This window comes from Lithobates pipiens, unplaced genomic scaffold, assembly GCF_037356315.1.
Source record: "Lithobates pipiens isolate NorthernLeopardFrog02 unplaced genomic scaffold, aLitPip1_a1.2 Scaffold_8, whole genome shotgun sequence".
In the NCBI taxonomy this organism is placed as follows: domain Eukaryota; kingdom Metazoa; phylum Chordata; class Amphibia; order Anura; family Ranidae; genus Lithobates; species Lithobates pipiens.
In genome coordinates, this window is record NW_027507903.1 from 286840600 (window position 1) to 286862373 (window position 21774).

General features: G+C 39.4%; 1 protein-coding gene across 2 annotated transcripts in view; it reads left to right on the forward strand.

Annotated features, from left to right (window-relative positions):
* Window positions 1–21774, forward strand: part of APAF1 (apoptotic peptidase activating factor 1) — a 175986-nt gene that overhangs the window by 129530 nt on the left and 24682 nt on the right. For both annotated transcript variants that reach the window (XM_077472319.1, XM_077472318.1), the window contains exons 17-24: window positions 3959–4108; window positions 4296–4427; window positions 4957–5082; window positions 8207–8335; window positions 11648–11773; window positions 17159–17284; window positions 18867–18983; window positions 20907–21032. In XM_077472319.1, coding sequence (XP_077328445.1) covers window positions 3959–4108; window positions 4296–4427; window positions 4957–5082; window positions 8207–8335; window positions 11648–11773; window positions 17159–17284; window positions 18867–18983; window positions 20907–21032 — 1032 coding nt within the window. The remainder of the gene's footprint in view (window positions 1–3958; window positions 4109–4295; window positions 4428–4956; window positions 5083–8206; window positions 8336–11647; window positions 11774–17158; window positions 17285–18866; window positions 18984–20906; window positions 21033–21774) is intronic.

Below are 21774 nucleotides of genomic sequence, written 5' to 3' on the forward strand. Positions count from 1 at the left end.
TTTATATTCCTCCCCCATTTTCAGTGGAAATTTTATCCAAATTGTCACTCCAGTTGTTGATTGTCCCCTGGACCTTTACTGTATGTGGGTGACTTCAATGCCATACTGGACCCAGCTAAGGACCGCCTGAGGGGCGGGGGAAGGCTTTTTCCCTCTTTTTTTAGATTGGATGCAGGTTTATGACCTTCCAGAGGTATGGCGCTGGAAGCATCCAGACAGGAGCCAGTACTCTCGTCACACAGACTCCTTCCGCACCATGTCTCGGATTGATTTGGCCTTTGCCCCGGCAGACACTCTTCCCATTATTTCTGCGGTTTCCTACTTGCCCAGGGGTGTCTCGGGTCATGCTCCTCTCTCTGTGGACCTTGCCATCCAACCGGGCTCAGGCCCTGCTATTTGGCGTCTGAATTATTACTGGCTGGAGGATGAGGTGGTGCAGGGAGAATGCAGGAAAGGTATCGCGGGCTACTGGAAGGACAATTTGGGAACAGTGGACTCATCCGTTGAATGGGAGGCCTTTAAGGCCACATTGTTCTTGCAGAAAAATAATAAGCAATTTACGGAAGAATTGGAAACTGACATGGTACGGGCGGAATCAGTTTACGCTTCCAACCCAGCCCCTGACACGAGGGAAGCATGGCTTCAGAAGCGCAGGGAGTATGATCTCCGTCTGTTAGACCTCACACAAAAGTGAATGTTACATGCTACTCAGAAATCATTCGAGCAAGGTAACAAAGTTGGACATCTCTTGGCATATCTAACCAGACCGGACCGCCCCCCCATATCGTATCCTTACTATACAGGGCCAAATCAGTGACACCCCCGGGGATATCACGGAGGCCTTTTTAAACTTCTATAAAGACTTATACACTTCCAGAGCTGACTACACCGAACCCCAACTGAATGACTACTTAAAGGACATTTCCATTTCTTCCCTCTCGACTGAACAGAGAACTGAGTTGGAGGCACCTATCTCGGTTGAGGAGATTGCAGTGGCCCTTTCACAGATGCCGGCACACAAAACTCCTGGTCTGGATGGCTTTCCAAACGAATAGTACACACGGTTTAGGGATTTGCTGTGCCCATATCCCCCCCACTATGCGAGAGACCTTGATCATACTGCTACTAAAACCCTGCAAAGACCCACTCGAATGCGATTCGTACCGTCCAATATCCCTCATAAATGTAGATGTTAAGATATTGGCCAAAGTATTGGCAAACTGCTTGAATGCCGTAGTAACCACCTTGGTCAATAGTGACCAGGTTGGTTTTATACCTGGATGGTCCACCAGAATGAATATTCGTAGACTATTCCACAATTTGCAACACCCACATGACTGTTCCCCCACATCGGCCATTGTATCCCTCTACACATGTAAGGCATTCGATAGTGTGGAATGACCATACCTCTTTCGGGTGTTACAGCTATATGGATTTGGCCCTCGTGTGGTGGCATGGATAAAGCTCCTCTACACTTTCCCACAGACCCGCGTTCGGGTTAACTCCTCGGTCATGGAGTTGTTCTTAATCACTAGGAGCATGAGGTAGGGGTGCCCACTGTCCCCACTCTTGTTTACCCTGGCCATGGAGCCGTTGGCAGTGCGCATCCATTCCTCCACAATTATTAAAGGTCTTCCTATTGCCTCCATAGAGGAGCGAGTCTCACTTTATGCAGATGACACATTGGTGTACCTTGCTGACACCAACGTGTCACTCCAGTCATTGTTGGCTGAGATTAATAAATTCAGGGATTTCTCAGGCTTCCGAGAGAATTGGGACAAGTCGAGTCTTTTCCGAGAGAATTGGGACAAGTCGAGTCGAAGTCCAGGCTTCCGAGAGAATTGGGACAAGTCAAGTCGATTTTCTCAGATCCATCCGGACTCCAGACTGCTGGTGGTGTCCTCTTTTAGGTACCTCGGAGTTCTGGTACTATCCACATATATCACCAATAACTTAGACCCGCTATTGACTCGCCTACTGGAGCAGACTAAGCAATGGATGGACTTGCCTCTGGATCTTATGGGGAGGGCAAATACACTTAAAATGATCTATCTACCAAAATTGCTATATATTCTGGCTAACGCCCCTTGCAAAATACCTAAATCTGTTTTCAAATGTATAGACACAATTTGTACGTTTCTGTGGAATGGCGGTTCCCTTAGGGTGGCACTTGAAACGCTAAGGTTGCCGTCATGTTTGGCGGGCTTGGTGTTTACAAATTTCTTCCTATACTATTTAGCGTCTCAGTTGGTGCATATTCATGACTGGTTGCAACCAGTCTCAGCAAATGCCTGTACCACTACTGAGGGAGCCATTGCATCTTCCATGGAAACTCTCCACAACATTGTCTATAGGGGCAGAGTTCCATCTAGACCAGGCACCTCTATGCTGGCTACATCCCTTTAAATTTTTCAACACATCACTACAAACATTTCCCAGCATACATGGTCAACATCCCTTAATAACCCCCTATGGTTTAACCCCACCCTACGGAAACTGTACTCCTTACCTGAACCTAACCGCTGGTATTCCAAAGGGGTGAAGTATCTGTGCCATTTATACAATGCACAGGGCTTTAAATCTTTTTATCAGCTAAGACTTGACTTTGACTTACCACGTTCATACCTGTTCTACTATTACCAGCTCAGACATGCTATCCAAACTCAGTTTGGCTCCCTGAACAACCCTACTGACCTACCCCCACTTGAGAAACTGATGAGACAGCCTGACCCCACTAAACTTATTTCTGCCTACTACGCTGTCCCAATGGCAGATTTTAATCCTAGATTTAACATATTTAGCAAGGCCCAGGCCAGATGGGCCTCCATGGACATATCGCTCACAGAGTACGACTGGACAATTATCGCATCACGGGATCATATCATACAGATAAAGATCTTCCATCAATCCCACCTTACTCTGGCTAGATTGCATAAAATGGGTTTGATGCCTATGGCACAATGCTTTCGTGGCTGCGGCCAAGATGCCGATTTTTTTTTTTTTTTTTTACAGTGTTTCTGGTCATGTCCCGGGGTTCGGGACTTCTGGGTAGAGGTGGGTTTTTTCATCTCCTCAGCTATAGGCCTTCCCAACATTGTTCATCCGAAGAACGTGCTTCTGGGCATTTTTGGTGACATACAATTATCCTCACATGCCAAGAGACTACTATGTATTCTCTATTTCTATGTCAGAAAAGCTATACTGCTATCATGGAAGGGTACACAGACCTCTCTAAAAGCCCTTTGGTTAAAGTTGATTGATGATGCTATACCACTATACAAACTTACCTTTGAGCTCAGGAAAAGTAAAAAAAAGTTTCACAAAATTTGGGATAGGTGGCTGGCTAGCCCCCTGACCCTCTCCAAATAACAAGTGCACACTACAAGTTGCTTATGGGCCGTGTCACAGTACAATATACTATTTTCAGACTGCCGATGCTACTGTAAATTGATTGATAACTGGAACTATGCACTAAGATACATACTGTTAGATTGCTGTATCACCATTTGTCCAGCAATTGACGCTGTATGCCAATGACTAACCGAGTGTGATCTACGGTTATCTGTTGTTTTTTGTTGTTTTCTTTTTGTATGTATGTTGGTTTGTGCTAAATCCAATAAAAATATCTTAAAAAAAAAAAAATTGGTTGCAGAGTCATGGGTTGCTCTTGCTGGGCCCTAATTCTGAAAAAGAGATGGATCCAGTGAAATTTATTATAGTACATCTTTTTAATTGACACCGTTCCTTAAAAGATATGGTGAGTTTCCCAATTGTTCAATCAGGTTAGTATCACCACCATTATTAGGCTTTAGCATGAGAACCAAGTTAATGTTTTGGATATCCTTTAGCAACATGTGATCTTTGTTTGAGTTATGAAATAGTTGGGATAGAGTAGTCATGTGTACATCTTTAGGCAATTGTTGGCCTGAAAAATACCAATGCATTTGGTTATTTTCAGATCTGGGAAGTATCATCTGCTAATGAGTATAAGAGTATTGATGTAGCACAGTCTTTCCAAAGTGAGGATGAATCACAGTTTCTACTCAAATGCTGTTCTTGGGCCAATGATTGTTCCAGAATTATGGTGACTGCCCGGAATTACCTATATGTAAGTGTGATTTTTATTTAATATTGCATAATGTAAAAAATTTATGTTTTGAAAACTCATTGGGAAAATGTGTATTTGTAAAGGGTTAGATGTGTTTTATGTTGAATACTATGTCTTTGTGTCATTTATTTTTGCAAAAGACTTGATAATTTGGTACCATAACTAATAACACTTTCATGTACTACAGATATTTGATGTTGAAAGCGGTGACCTTGTGTCTGAACTTGAGGCATGCCACCAGAGCATAACTATTTTGTACTGTGATTTCTGCACATCCAATCAGATTGTAGCAATGGCCCTGTCACACTATGTTGTTCAGGTAAAGTGATTAGAGTGTAAAGTTAAAGCATTGATTCGATTACCGAGAAATATGTTTTCAGCTAAAGCAGCAGAATGAAAACCTGGGAATTCTAAAGGCCTGTAGCAGATTGGACACATTCCCACCACAGGAATGTAAAAGACTATTTTCTTTAAGATCACCAATGGGCAACCATTTTGCTGAATATATAAACATGTTGATAGCAGGCCACATCAACAGTTTGTGAGGTTGATACCTATGGCATTTAACAAAGAAGGCTGGATAATTGGGTGATTGTTCCCCACATCAGGTTATAGTCTACAGATATACTTGAATTTGAAATTATAAATGTAATGTAGATGAGAACCGCTAAGTGTGCTATTTGTAGACAAGCTGGAAACGCACATTATTGTAGCTTTTTTTGACATTGTATATTTTTACTTTTTCAGATGTAATTTACTAAAATATTTGCCATGTGCTTTGCTTTGTGTCTGGTATAAATTGCAATATTTGACACATTTGTAAACTAACATCTACTTTTTCTTTTCAGCTTTGGAATATAGACTCCAACACGAAAATAGCAGAATTCAATGCACATTTAAGTTGGGTTCATTGTGTTAAATTTTCCAGTGAAGGGTCCTCTTTCTTGACCTGTTCAGATGACCAGACTGTGAAGGTAAGTCATTGTGTACAAGCAGATTAGTGTTGGTCTTAGCTCCCAATATGTGCCTGATACAAAAGATGTACTTAATAGAGGAAGTAAAGCTGGTGAAAAAGAGAGCGAACTTTGGCTCCTGAACAGCTGACATTCACTCTGTGGGTGAATGTCTGCACTGTCAAGCCAGACATCTTTCTGCTGAAAACTGAAGAAACTGGGTGGAATCTGTTGATCAAATCGGATGCAGTCACTGCTCAGGTATTTTGACAGCTGCCACTGCTGGCTGTTAGAATACAGTAGCCGCAGTGGGTGATGCAACATCGGTTACATTTATTCACCAATTCCTTCTAGCATTCTTTAAAATTGTTACATAATATCTGTTGCAACAAAGACATGTATTGCCTGTGGTCCTCGCCTCCATCTAGTGACCATAATGCAGTTTTTCCACTACTGCCCATAATAAAAGAACATTTGTTCAGAAAAGAAACATTTATTTTTGTGCAGTTTAGCATAGAATGAATGTACATGCAGATTCGCTGGATAAATGACTATGCAATTTAAATTTTTTTAAGTAGACCTTCGTGTGTATGGCTAGCTTAAAGCTGGCCATAAATAGTTAGAAATTCAACTGGTCCCTGCTGCATCAGCGAAATTTCAATACATGTATGGGGCAGGCTGGTTGTACAGAGATTGATCTACCTGGCTCTCAGGGGAAGAAGGTGCAGGAGCTGGAACATGTTACATGTTCCATGTTCCATCCTAAAAACGGGTTGGTTATTGCATAGCCATATGTTTGTTTGTTTTTTGGCAGAGATGGTTTCTTCGATTAAACTGGAGCAGTAAAGAGGATGTGATGGAGCGCTAGCAGGAACCACTTTAAAATTAAATGTATAAAAAGGTGGATTGATAAACAATGTCAGTGATAATTGCCAGTACTTTCAAGTTATAGTAAGAAGGGTTTTGGATCCATTTTTCCAGTCCAGTAAAAATGCAGCATCCAGCTCAGTAGAGCAGAAGCAAATCTGAGGCAATGAGAAAAAAGAAAGAGAGAAAGCAGCGCCGCTCTAAGTATTAACTTAAAGTGGAGGGCCACCCTGAAAAAAAAATACATAAAAAATGTGAAAAAAAATCAGAAAAAAAAATGAAATTTTTAATTTTTTTTAACTTACCAGAAATGCCTGTTGCTAGGCACATCATCCTAATCTGCCTCTTCCTCCTCCGCGGAGATCTTCTGGTCTTCTCTACTCCGTGCGGTGTCTTCTGGGTAATGGGTCGCGCTGTGTTCTGGGAACTCGCGCATGCGCAGTAGGAAACGGGCAGTGAAGCCGCAAGGCTCCACTGCCTGTTTCCCTTAGCCAAAATGGAGGAGCCGGGACCCGAGACCAAAGGACGGGTCAGCCTCGGGCGGCCGACATCGCGGGCGCCCTGGACAGGTAAGTGTGCTTATTAAAAGTCAGCAGCTACAGTGTTTGCAGCTGCTGACTTTTAATTTGTTTTTTTTTAAACCGGCCCTCCTCTTTAATAAACAACCGCTTTTAATTTGCTTTACAATGCACTCACATTATGTCAGTGAAAGTCAGCCGTAGAGTTGTGGTGTGGTGTAGAGGGGGTTTCTTCAGCTGTGCTGTGTCATTCTTCTGTCCTTACAAGCTGGGCAGCGGTGTTGCTTCAGTCCCTGGTCGCTCCAATGATGTCCGTTGCTCCGAGGCTGGTGGGTGTCCCAGCTGGCTTGTCAACAGGCAGCTTCCACAAAGCACGTCAGATGCTGAGAGTGGGTGGGCGTGGCTATAGTATCCGTACTTCTTCATCATGCATAGAGAATGGTTGTCCTTAATACAGTTTATATGGAGAGTGAGGGAAGAGCAGCGGTGCTGCTCTCTTACTTTTTTTTTTTTTTTAGATAGAATTTGAGCAACAAGGCGTTTCATAATAAGTCAATGCGATGAAAAATGTATACTATACATTGTTTGACGAAGATATAAAAGCGTAGTTCCAGCCTGCGTGTAAAAAAGTTGGCAGTTACAAATACTCTAGCTACTGACTTTTAATATTAGGACACTTAACCTGTCCAGGAAGCCCGCTATGTCGGCACCCAAAACCATCCCATCCACCGGCACCTTACTAAGGGAAACAGGCAGTGAAGCCTTGCGGCTTCACATCCTGTTTCCTACTGTGCAGGTCGCACGTCGCTTTCTGTATGGTCCTTTCTTCTGGGACACACACAGGTCCCATACAGACCATGGGACAGAAGTCCCGAAGAAATATACAAAAGGGTATGAAGAAAAAAAAAATATATATCCAAAAATGAGGGGTGAGGAGTGCTTCTGTATTTATAGGAGTTCAGTCCTTACCTGGAACTTTGCTGTAATGTTAGCATGTGTTTCTGAAAAAATAGGCATTAAACTGTTGCTTAGACCTGTATAATTCATACAATATACAAATATATATATATATATAATATAGTAACATGATTTAACATGAAAAGATGGACAACCTTTTAGAATGAATCATCATTTAAAGAGAAATATAACATGACAAAGTCCTAGAGTTTTTTTTCCTTCGAATTACTGCACTACTTTGATGAAACTTGAGTGTCAGAGAATTTAGAAGTCACATCAAAGTCACACTCAAAATTGCAAAGTTTGATGGAATGCATTTGTAGCTCACTGGTTCACTTGTTGCATAGAATTGCTCTGACTTCTATATCTCTGCAAAATTTTGAATTGGAAGTGTTTAGATATCTTGTTGCGATCCACTGGTTTATTTGCACTTCCTCACTCAGTAGCTTAGAGAAGACCATGGCTGCTTGGTCTAACTGCTAACAAACTTCATCTTACAAAAAGTACACAAGGTAATAAAGTTGAAGGATACATTTTATTTTCTCCATTCTGATGAATGAAAAAAACAATTCATAATTATGGTTTAAAATGTGCAATACAAACTTCACTGTGAGTGGAAGAAATTTAAGGCATCCAAACCATTTGTACAACCTCTCTGCAATGAAAAGATTCCTTGATAAATGTTTGTCCTACTGGTTTCTATACCCATAGGTATAAACTGCACAGAATACAGCAAGTAATGAGGATGTATTTTTATAAGCATGCATTATTAACTATTTTATTTTTACACCTAAATAAAATAGCTTTGGGAGACGAGTAAAGTGTGCAAGCCCTCAGGTATTGTCCTAAAGCATGAATTTTGTAATTTTGATGTGGCATTCACTGGAGATAAAGTGACCGTTCTGGCATCTGACAAGGAAAATTGCTTACTGGTAAGTATTTTCTTCATAGCAATAATGTATATGGTTTGACAGTAGCCAATTTTACATGTGATTATAGAGAATACAGTTACGATCCCTCACATGATCACTGATTTAAAAGGAGGATCAACCTCAAATGTTCCAATACAACCAGATTACCTCTTACCTTAGGGATAAACTTTAAAAGGACCACCCATCCTTTTATCTTTAACGCTATTTGAAAACGCTTGAAAAAACAGGGGTCTGGTGAATGGCCTATTTCCATACTATATAGTCCCTTAATAGATTAAGATCATAAATTCCCCTATATGGAACACTGGCAAAGAGATCTTAATATTTCATGGGAACTACCTCAATCATAAGACGTAGCAAACATTCTTTAGGCCCGTACACACGATCAGACTTTTTCACAACCAACATGCAAATTAGCTGTTTTGGCGCAACATCCGATCATGTGTACACTCCATCGAACAAACTTTTTCATTTTTTCATTGGACTATTGTTGGCTGTGCGAACGGACAAACTTTCTGGCAACAAAAGTCCGATGGAGCAAAGTCCGGTAGTGTGTACAGAAAACCATAGGACTTTTGTACAAAGTACAAACACGCATGCTCAGAACCAATGCAAAAGATCAGACAACAATACAGAAGTTGACCAAAGGTGGTGGTAAAGAGCAGAAAAAGCACATTATTTGGTGAAAGTTGGCTGAAAAAGTCCTGCCGTGTGTATGCAATACAAGTTCTCGGCCGACGCTCTTTGTACAAAAATCCACAGGAAAGGTTGTACAAAGTCTGATCATATGTATGAGGCTTTACTATGATTTCTATAAACATGGCTGGCGCAATCTAATTATAAAACTACTGGGATGGTATATGTCCTAATTAGGATATTAAAGATGAGCTTGGAGGCCTCCTCCCTGTTTTTTCAGAAATTGCAGCCAGATCGGCACAGTGGCTCATATTTTGTGGCAATGCAAGACGTGACTAGGTTTTTGATTAGAACTCCTAATTTATTTTCGCTTAGTAACAATTGTGAACATTACCAGAACCAGAGGTCCCAGAGATCACTCTTTTTCCGAAACTGGATATTAGTTTCCCCAAAAACACAACCATCTGATTTCATATATAATTCTGTCCACTAGGATAGCTATTGTGCAATGTTGGAACCAGATAATAATGTTTAACTATGTTAATCAAAAATGTAATTGGATCATGAATAATGATAAATTATCTTGCACTTTCCAAAATAACCAGACTAAGTTTGACAAGATGTGGCAACTATGGATACAACATCTATTTGTGGATGATTGAGGTTTGGGAATTGCTACCCTAACTGCCCTCAATACTCCTCTTCCTCTTTTATTCTTTCTTCCTTTTTACTTTTCTTTACTGTTCAAGCTGAACTGTTCCATGTTGTTTTCTATTGTGTTACTCCTTTCTCTACACAAGAAAAAGGAAGGCAGAAAGGGTTTATACCCCTTCTGCCCCCAAACACAAAATAACTTTTTTGGCCCATCACAAGATACGCAATTAAAAATTTAACAAGTTTATTATGATTCACATAAAACCACAGATTCACAGCATAAAATACCGGGAATAAGAATATTCCCCAAAACATTCAAATATTCATCAAATCCCAAGTAATGGAATTGGAAAGCAAAACATCTAAAATCTTTAGCATATATAGCGAGTCAATTGTGTCACAAGGCTTGTCCAGAGCGTTTCACGGTTGAATTGCTTCATCAGTACCAATGGTATGAATATATAACTGGATATACAACTGGAAAACATCATGATTAATCAACACACCTTACAAAATTAACATATGTACCGTATTCCTCTTCATTTTGAATAATACTCATGTTCACATCAGGTTCTGGCCAGCAAGGAGCACCACATAAATAGAAGAATCAGGAGGACATAGGGGCTAAAAGAATATCCGATCCCCAAGGATGCATAATAATCATGGAGGATAGTAAAAAACCCTTGAAGCAAAATTAAATGATACATAACAAATAAAATCCATCCATTACAGTACTACATAAAATAGGTGGACGATCTTAATCAAAAGTGTGTGTGTGTGTGTGTGTGTGTGTGTGTGTGTATATGTGTATATGTATAATGTATATAATCGTTTGCCCTGACATAATTTAAATATGTTAGGGCATTATTTAAAATGTTTTCACACAAATTTTAACTTGGAGTCAGATTTCAAATTGAATCTAATTGCTAAAATATGTGTATCTTGGGTACAAATTGTGTGAAGCTTTTCTATAAACATTTATAGATGGGCCTCTTTTAAAGGATGAGTTCACCTTTGGTAACATGTTACATGTTCCACTCGATTTCCAATGCTACAGCCGCTGCCCACGCGGCCGTATCATTCATACACACAGCTCTGTAAATGAATGAATTACAAGTCCTGACAGCCTATACCTAAACAGCCTATACCTAAACAGACTTTTTAAACATTCTATACCTATGGTAAGTAGTAGTATAGCAGATAAGGGATCACTGACACACTTTTGCTTTTGTTGTCTGTGTAACCGGCTTAGCTGCTCTGTTATAACAAGGACCTTTATCCTTTTAAAATTTAAAATTCAAATGTATAATTCATTCCATAAATTCCTGGAAGTTGGAAGGTTGCAAACAGACAATCATATTGTTACAGCTCATTGATAAGTGAGAGGTGTGTAAAGGGATGATGGGTGGGAGGATAATTTTCCACTTTAACTATACCTTACAGCCTATATTCATATGTATGCGTGCAATATGTATTTTCTAAATATACTTTTACTGTAAATATTCCTGTCACTGTTGCATGTATTTTGCCTTTTATGTACAGTGGTATTTTTGGAGTTTTTAAATATGAAAAATATGGTATCAGATGTATTTTATTTCCCTCTTAAACTATATATAAGCCAAAACTTTTTTTTTTTTTTTTTTTTTTTTTTTTTTAAATGTATTTTTTGGTTTGGCTTTGGTTAGAGTAGTAGTAAAGAATAGTCAGACCTCCATCAGGCTTTTATTGCTATGTACATGCTGAGAAGATTTACCCTGTTTTGTCACTGGAACAGAAAGTCACGGGAAATCCAAAATGTTATGACTGTTACTGGAACAGGGATAGAGGGGATTACCTGACACTGTTGTGTTTTTTGGATGCAGATAAAGTTCTAACTATTCTCTACTCTACATAAAACTAAAAGTACATTTGGCTATATATGGATATTATTATGATGATTATTATTTTTATTTTTAAGTTGCAAGTATATGTATTTTTGTTTTTGCCCATTCTAGTTCCAGCTCACAATCCTTTTTTTTACAGCTAATTAATGGAAATAATGGAGATGTTGTTCAACAGAGCAATAGCCAACAATCTCCTATCACTTGCTGCTGTTTGAGCTGTGATGGCCTTCTGGCAGCTGTAGGTGGTGATGACGGATCTGTCCAGGTATGTTTTGTTATATAAAATTGTCCATAGCATTAGGTATGTTCACTCCCCGAAGCTTATTCCATAAAGAACAGTGTGTAAATGCACTGGCCCGCCATAACTAGCATAAATAGCATCCTCTTTTTTAAAGTCAATTTAAACACCGTGCTAAATTACTGGATATCCTAAAAAATTGCCTTTTTAAATAAAATAATGTGTTCACTTTTTTGCAGTATTTTTATGAGCGCTATTGACCTCCTACCAGAAGCTAAATGCATGTACTCCATAAACTGCTGTGCATCATTTCTCGTGGTGTTTTTGGTGAACATGCCTGTGCATTGTGTGTCAGCATGGCCACTTGTACTCTCCTGTCACCCTATAACAGGGTGTGCTTGCACAATTACCTTCTTGGCAGGATCACTGGCTATTTCTATGAAAGCTGACATTTTTAAAAGATTCAAAATTATTCTAAATAATTAAAATTACAGTGACATTAAAAGAAAATATAGGATTTTTAATTGGCACATATTTTGTTTTTGTTTTACATGCTTGCTTCTCAATATTTTCATCTCCGTAGTCAAAGATATTTGCAGACTCACATCTTAGAGGGAACTCTGTATATACCTCAGGCTATTTCATAAATGCGATTTCGGCCATATAGGGAGTTTTTTTTCAGTGAGGTCACTAAAAGGGGGCTATTTATACAAGAAAAGTGAATAAAAAATGTGAACAAGGAAGGCAATACAATTTCCAGAGAGTGAAAAAGGAATATGATCATTATTGGGCAATTTCCCTTCTTTTTATATAGATCTATATATATATATTTTTTTTTATCACGTTTATTTATAATTAGACCATTGTGCCCTGCATTGTGAAGCAGGAAGCACAGCTAGAATAATTAATGTATGACTATGTAGTTCCAAACCATACCTAGAGACCACCTAGAGTACAGTGGCTCCAACACCAGCTGGGTTGAAGGAAAAAAATATTAGTGTGTACTAGGCTTTAGTTGAACTGCTTTTTTTTTTTTTTTTTTATTGCCAAATGTTACTGAGAACCACTTCCTCGGGAGAAAAAAAAAAAAAAGAAATGCACCACTTGTGAGCAATATTGCCCCTTGCAATACTACTTCAAGCTACATAACAGCAGAGAAGCATAATAGAAGACTGCAATCTGTAAAATGAAGTAAAACGCACAATGAACTACTCTGGGTTCACCTTACATTTAGCCTGTTTAAATATTGACCAGTCTTTTTTAACTATGATTTACATGCTAACAAGAAAAGCCAGTTAGAAAGTGTCCTGGTAAAACAGAAACAATTTTTATACTCCCCATTCGCTCCTGGCTTTATAAGTAAAAGTGTGTATTCCGCCTGTCATTACCCTTCTTCATGGTATTTGCACAAAGAAAAGCAGACGAGGAATAGAATTCATGCTACTACTGCCGAACAGTGTTTATCAAGAGGTGCACCTAGGTGTGTTGTTAGCTGACCCTAACAAAGTGATATGTGCTGAAAGCTGGCAGTTATTAGGCTATAAATACAGTGAGCCGCTTTATCTGTGACACCACTTCACAGGCGTGCTGCTGAAAAGGTCTGCTGCCACCAGACTGCCACTGTGTTCTAAGTTCATCCCAATTAGAAGACAAAGCCTTTACAGAACTGTACAAAATCAATTCTAGCGGAATAAATTCTCTCCTCCACGCAGGTGTCAGAGCGTCACACAGCTTCATTTTATTCGGAAACATCTGGTAAAATTTAAATAATGTCAGTGGAATGGAAACTCAAGGCAGGACAATAGCCACCTGCTTTGAAAATAAACGGTCTTTTTCTTGCAGCAGTTTTTAATTCCCTTTTTAAAGCGCAGGTTTTAAAACTCGGCATGGGGGCATTTCTCCTGCCATAATCTTCCATTTTCAATAACCAATTTGTTCTTTCTGCTTGAATAATAGAATGTGTATTTAAAGGATAATGCTAGCAAAATAGGTGCAAAGCTATTTCGAGGAAACGTGAAAACAAGGCAAATGATTGTGAATATGACGTTCATATTCTGATGAAAGCTCTTTATAAGATTTATTTATTTTTTTCCCCCAATATTATTTGACTTCATTGACTTCTGAGCCCGAGACGACTTGCCAGAATGCTTTTACAGTTCTTTAGATTGTCATAATTTTGTAGTTAAGTGCACTTCACAGAGCTGATTAACAAATTCATTATGAGAAATGACTGCGTTAGAGACAAAAGGATGATAAAAAAAACGATTAGACTACAAAATTCCTGCTCTCCCGCTGTCACATGGTACTCATTCCGGTGGAACTGAGATTCATCTAGTTTAGTGCAGTAACACATAGCAACCTAGTACCATATTATATATATTTTTTTTAACGGCTGCTTGTAGGCAGGCTAATGTAACGTGCTTTCTCTATGCTTTATCTGTTTCATTGAACTATTCACATCGCTCTTATTAATCTTTTGAAGATTTAATGCCTAAGACGCACTGTGCAACAAGCATATTCACCCCTGTTTGCCTGCTGCTTCTCCCCTGCTGATATCATTGATGTCTACCTTGAGCACAGCTAGTTCTGCAAACTGCTTGTGATACGTTCAAGAAACATATCCCCTACAGCTCGTGCAACATCCAGGATGTATTCCCTAAACATACAGACAGCTTCTTTCTGTATAGAAATCTGTAATTCCGTAATAAATATTTTGCAAGGGTAGAAACTAACAGACGGATATCCCGCTGAGGTTTGCCAAGAGGGTACATATCTCCTGACCTTGACTGGCTCATTTCAGCATCCAGATTTTTTTTTCTACTTGCCTAGTGCCCAGCTGTTCTTTGGACCCTGTCATTCTTCTTCATAGGGAGGAGGGAGTGAAGGAGCCGCTCTACATTTATAGAAAAACTCTAAATGCAGAGCTATCTGAGACACTTGTTGTTCTCCTTTGCTAGGTATATTGGGATGCTTGCTATAATCCTACTTTTAGTGTCCAAGAGTAATACATGTACACCGATCAGCCATAAGTTTATGACCACCTACAGGCTAAGTGAATAATTGATTATCTTATTACAATGGCATCTGAAACTCCGTAGGATCTATTTGGCAGTCCGTAAACCTGTTGACGCAGAAATTGATTTGTTGAAAGTAGAAAACATGGCTGTCGCAGTTTGTTGTTTATGAGGCTGCTTAGCCATAGACCAGTCGGTACCAATGCTGACCTTTGTCCAAAGCCAAAAGCACTTGCAATGAAAAAATGGGCTTTCTCTGATGAATCATATTTTTTCTTTTCCATTATGTGGATGGCTGGGGGGGTGGGGGGGGAGGGTTATGGTGTGCGTCACAGGGAAGAGCTAGCACCAGATTGCAGTATGGGAGGAAGGCATGCTGGCAGAGGCAGTGTGATGCTTCAAGCAATGTTCTGCTGGGATACCTTGGGCCCTGCTATTCATGTGGATGTTACTTGACACATACCAGCTACCCAAACATTTTTGATGACAAAGTACCCCCTTTCATGGAAACTGTATTCCCTGGTAGCAGTGCCTCTTTCAGCACTATCATTCGCCTTGTCACACTGGAAAATGGTTGAAAAATGTTTTGAGGAATACAACAACGATTTCAAGGTAAAAAGTAAAGAAGAGCGAAGCGGGACTATTACGGTGCTGAACAGTCAATTTAAAGAGAAAACCCCCTCAATAGGAGGTGCAGAGACACAAATACTATATAGTATAAAAATAGAAAAATACTTTATTATACATAATCCTTAAAATACAAATCAAATTTCAAAATTACAAATAAACCAATGCAATAATTAGGGGTAAAATGTCCACACTTGGTCAATTAGTTCAAGTGCAATAATACTTGGCTGTTCTGATGGAGTCCCAACATGTTTCGCCTAAACAAAGGCTTCTTCAGGGGAGCCAGTAATTGACATAAAGTGGTTACAAGGAAAAATTCACTGTGAATAAAACACAACAAAAGCTGTGAATTAGATCTCAAGGAATCAGTGCAGCCCAAACCCTTCATGCTCGCACAATTTAAAAAAAAAACATCAATAAATTTAGAGAGGCTTGTGTCTGGGATATAAATGTATACCTAACTATCTCCAACCAAGAGCCCTGCCAACACGATTGAGTAGAGACGCCTTTAAGACATGGAGAGCGGACCAATAGGAAGATCCCCAAATAGTGGCTGCAGAAGATAAATGGAACAGACAGATACCCACTATCGTTAGAATCTATAGGGCCCAATTGGCTCCCATTATCAGATTGCCATACTAAAAAAGTTTACCATGTGGTATTTATTGAAAGTTTGTGGGAGTCTACCTGAATGGATTGATCTTTAGTGTGTCTCATATATGGGATAAATGCCCACAGATAAATGGCTCCCTATTAGCGGTAGAATGAAAGTATAAAAACCTAAAGTATAATTAATGGGAGAATTTCCCCTTAATAGACAGATATGCAAATAACGAATAAACTTATAGGGTTAAAGTTTTTTTCATTTGACTATTTTGGGATGAGGTGCCTTGATAATTTTTTGCCCGGCCTGGGTTCTCTTTTTTCCTGGTTTGCAACGATTTCAAGGTGTTGACTTGGCCTCCTAATTCTCTAGCTCTCAGACCAATAAAGCATCTGTGCGGTGTGCTGGAAAAACAGGCCTGATACACGGAGATCCCACCTTGCAACTTACAGGACTTAAAGCATTAGTAAACCGATACTAAAATATGAAGTAGGCCCCCCTGCAGGGTTAAGTCATAATGTACTAGTATGCAGCGCATACTAGTTCATTATGACAGACTTACCTGGAAATCAAATCCCCAGCGTTGCCATATTTACCCGGTCTTTCTTGCGGGTTCGCAGACTTTGGCTGTATGAATGGCCAGGGCCACAATGATGTCACTCCCGAACATGTGCACGGGAGCCCTTGCCTTCAGCATCTGGCTCGGAAGGTATGGCACAGGGATGTCGTCCCTACAGAGCCAACGGCAGCATCCCTTGTGAGCATCTCCTAAAGATATTCACTGTACCTACAGGTAAGCCTTATTATACACTTACCTGTAGGTATACGTTCAAAAGTGGAGTTTACCACCAATTTAAAGGATCTGCCATAGCTTGGTGCCAGGCACCACAGCATTCCTTCCAAGGTCTAGTGGCATCCATGCCTTGACAGGGCTCTTTTGGCAGCAAAAGGGGGACCTATTCAATATTGTGGTCATTAAAGTTATGGCTGATAATGGGGCATTACTCCCCATATATACCAGGGGGTGGAAAGAAGAACTGAGAAAAAGAAATGTTAAAGGCTTTTGTTTTCTAATTTCCTCCCAAATAAAAATGACATATAGTTATATTTTTGATAGCCTCATTAGAATGTGTATATACAACAGTTCATGTATTTACTTTTTAATAGGTTTTTGATTTAGCAACTAGCAAATTTCTTAAGCGCCTTCAAGGTCACACGAAGACTGTACAACACTGTCAGTTCACATCAGATGGAAAAAACCTTATTTCAAGCTCAGACGATTCCTCTATTAGGGTGAGTTCTGTCATGGAAGTGTTGGTGTTGCCTAGATTAACCAATCAAATGTTTGCTGTAATTTTTAGCACAGGTTTGATAATGAAAGGATCAGACTTGTGGTAAACGGCTCCACCTTTTCTTTTTTTTTTTTTTTTTCATAAAGTGGCTTTTATAAACCTGCATCCGAAGAACAGCTTTCTTTTTTTTTTTTTACTCACTTCTGTGGACAGATCAACAGCTTTCTGCCTTGTAGATGTACCTCTGCTATATGTCCAAAAGTATGTGGACACCCTTTCGAGTTATTGAGCTCAGGTGTGGCCAGGGTGGCGTACTGTTGGTGCTGCTGCAATAAAAGAAATCATAGCCAAGTCCTCCATTTTATGCGGCAGCAGTATAGAGAAGGCCCTTTTGTGTTTCACTATGCCCCTGTGAACAAAGCCAGGTCCATAAATGGTTTGATTAGTTCTGATTTCAACCCTACTGAACACCTTTGGGATGAGTGGAACACTGACTGCAAGCCAGTATTCCTATCAAACATCATTATCCAACCTCACAAACATTCTTTTGGTTAACTGGGCACAAATTAGCATGGACACACTCAATCATATGGTAAGCCTTCTGAAAGGAGTGAAACTGTTAAAGCTGCATTGGTGGGTATGATGATGCTATATTAATGGCCAAAAACTCATATAGGTGTAATTGATATGTAGGGGGAGATTTACTAAAACTGGAGCACTCAGAATCTGGTGCAGCTTTGCATGATAGCCAACCAGCTCCTAACTTCAGCTTGTTCAATTAAGCTTTTGCAATAAATCCTGGAAGCTGATTATATGTAGAGGTGCACCAGATTTTGCACTCACCAGTTTTAGTAAATGACTCCCACTTTGTATGAGTAACGTCTTTGCCTTTATAAATGCAGTATGGTCAGGCCCCCACCCCCCTTCCCGTAGTGCCGCATGGCACTATCGCTTTCCTCCTTTAGAATTCTCTATTGTATGGCAATATGGCTTACTATTGCACATGCCTTACTATTGCTTTATGTAATATGTCTACATGAATTAAACATATATTACTAACTCATTCACTATATGTTCCCTCCTTGACTTTAGAGATGCCTTCTAAATGGGTAGGCTACAGTGGCAGCCTGTAATGCAGGCTTCAAAAAAAGGGTGGGCACAGAGCACTGTCACACAACTGGGCAGGCTCAGGGCACAATAGCGATTGGATATACCACCAGCCGCCACTGGTAGACTATCATATTTTGCAATATTCTTTAGATCGTTTTTAGAATGGAATATGCTTTTCTACAATAGAGAATGGTTTTATTTTTGTGCTTTTGCCATTTGAAAGACATGCATTCAATGCTGAAAATACCACATATGTACATGTATGTTCCCTTTTTATTGCTGTATATTATATTATATTACCTATATTTACTGATGTGTGTGTGTGTGTATATATGTTCCTTTTTATTGCTTTTTCTCTAAATCTGAATTTTCATGTGCTAGCTCTTCAGAGTGAACAGTTTTCAAAGCAATACATATTTTATGCGGATGTTTTGATATTAGATCCACGCATTTAGCAATGTGTTCCTTTTTAGGTCTGGGACTGGATGGCCGATCGTAGCATTTTATTACAAGGGCACAAAGCTGTGAAGTGTTTTAGAATTTTGCAAGATTCCAAACTTTTGTCCTGGTCATTTGATGGGACAGTGAGGGTAAGGAAACAATTTTATATTTATCAATAGTTACGTTTCACTCACTCAGCAGTGCTTTTACAGTTTTATATCCATTATCCCAGTTTTTAATTCTCCACACCTAGTTTCTCCTACCTCTGCCGCTATCACAAGAGGTCCCATTCTTGCTCAAATATTCTGCAGGAGGAGTTGGACTCCCTGATTTAGTAGAAGAGGCATTACTAGGAGCCCTGATCAAGTTAGAGTAATTAAACTTTTGTTGAGAGAAACGAAAAACAGTCCCCCTTCTGGGTAATCAAAATGTGTAACACACTTTGTAGCAGATTCCCACCTTTTGTTGCCCGCCCAGAAGAAATAGCTGTTTGTTGAAAATCTTATTGCAGGGGATGCCTAAAATCTGGCTTGTATCTTAGTGCAGACTTCTGGGAAAATTAGTGAGCCAATCACACAAGCAGGAAAATAAATTTCTAGGGGTGTTCTTGTACACTCGATGCAGTACGGTTTTCGTATTGCATTGAATTCTAAAGAAAATTACAGCAGCGGCATATTAAAAAGGAAAGATAATTTACAGTAAAGAACATGAAATTATGATATGGCTTGTGTAACAGTTGTATATGCTATATTCATTTATTTTTTTCTTCATGAAAATGAAGTTACCCTTTTAATGATTTGATTAATTGGGGTATTGACCATACCAATCATCTTCAGTATTTTTATCCGTTTTAGGCTTCTATAATTCAGAAACCGCATCTTATTAACATGTATATTGTGGCATATTAAACAAACATTTAATCTATGAATACTGGGGGGAGAGGGGAGTGCAATGATGTTAAATACATATAACTGAGGAACTGGAACTGTGTTGGGAATGCGGGAAAAAGCTCTGATGTAATACATTTAAGGCTTCATGTACACGGTGAACGATTTAACTTGACAGATGGTAACCCACGTTTAAAACGTCTGTTTTGCTGCTTTTGCATTTAGAAGCGTTAAATAAAAATTATTTTTATTTTTTTTAATTGCCAAAAATGAAAAATACCTGTAAACTAAACACGAGTTCGTGTTTTGCCGCTTATAGAAGCGTTTTGCGCTTTAAATGCTTGTAACGCATTTTTTTGCAGTTTAAAAAAAGCCTCTAAACTCAACTACCTAGAAACGACTATAAATGACCCTGTGTATATGTACTGATAAGATAACATAGTGGAGAGTTCAGGAGCAGTTGAAAAAAAAATGCCCAACTGCTCCTAAACGTCTGTTTACTAGCAGCATTGTATATGAGGCCTAAGAGCAAAACTCCTCACATAGCCATGTTATAGCATTAAACTCATTTCCCCAATACCCAAAGATTGAACCTTTCTGGAGTTTATATTCCAGCAAAGTATGGAAATTTGGCATTTAAACTAAGGACAGCCCTGGATGCACACAGCTGTAGCAACAAACGCCTGTCCCTATCTTCAGGATGTGCGGATTCATGCAAGCAGTAGCTGCTCCTGTCAACCTCTCATTGTTCTGTACAGGCTGAGTGGATGTAGCTGTTCTGACACATGGGTCAGCCCAGCCACCGGAATACGTGGTCCCCTGCCGCTTTTAGTGTCCGTTTGTCTTTGTGAATATGACCTTAACCACTTATTTATTTTTATTTATTTTTTTAAGTGAAAGTATTTAGAAGCCCTCCTCAGATTTTATTTTTGACCTAGTCTCTTGGGAAGATTCTTCTCGATTACTGGCCTAGAGATAGTTGTCACCCTGACAAAATTGCGAGGGGGAGTCTCTCCAACACCAATCAAAACCTGAGAAAAGCCCTACATTTAAAGCTAAAAAAAAATTCACTCGATTTCCTCTTTATTGCTGCACCTATGTTTGTTAAAATTAAATTATTTATTTAAAGCTTTGATGTTTTTAAACCAGATTATTTTTTTCTTAGTATAGTAATCTTTCTTTCAGATATGGGACCTTATTAATGAAACTAAAGAGGAAGAGTTCCTTTGTCACACTGGTGCTGTTTTGTCTTGTGATGTTTCACCTGACTACTCAAAGTTTTCATCCACTTCTGCAGACAAAAGTGCCAAGGTACAGTAGAGAGAGAGTACAGAACTAAGACCCAGAATATAAAAAAAGGTACAGGAAACCGTGTAGTAGATGCATGCACTTTACAGCATTACAGAGGGTCACAGAACAGTACTCAGAACCTGTGTCTAGACCTGAGAGCCATTTGATGATGCCAAAGGGCAAAGACAAGAGCGGTAGATGGGTCTCTGAAAGCAAGAACAGATTACTATATCAGGTGGGTCTCTATAGCCATGTGAGATGGTTCTTGCCTGACAGTGTTCATGGGCTGCCTGCCACTAAGAGGAATCTGCACTCTTCCCTGTGTGTCCAGAACCTTCCATTGGTTGAATGTGTATTCAGAGTTGTTCTAAACTTGTCACATAACTTCATCTGATTGCACCTTGCTTTTGGAAAGTACACACAAAGCCCAGGTGTTCAAGCCGGTGTGATACAGCCAGGAGTAACATTGTATAGATTGTGGCTAGGTGAGAAGCTTAGGCTGTGATTCTCTTTTTGCTTCTGTGATGTGGTAATATGTTTTGCCGCACCAAGGGTAAGCAACTGTTCTCTTTGTATAAATCATTTTTAGCTCTGATTGTGTTAACAAATTTTTTTAAGCAATGCATGCTAGGGGAATTGGTTGAAAAAATAAAATAAGAAATAACAAGGCAAGCTCAGTTGTAATAAGTAATCACTTGTACAAAGTTTGTCCAAGAAGGATAGTACGATTTGTTCAGGTATAAATTGTATTGTCACTTTTTTC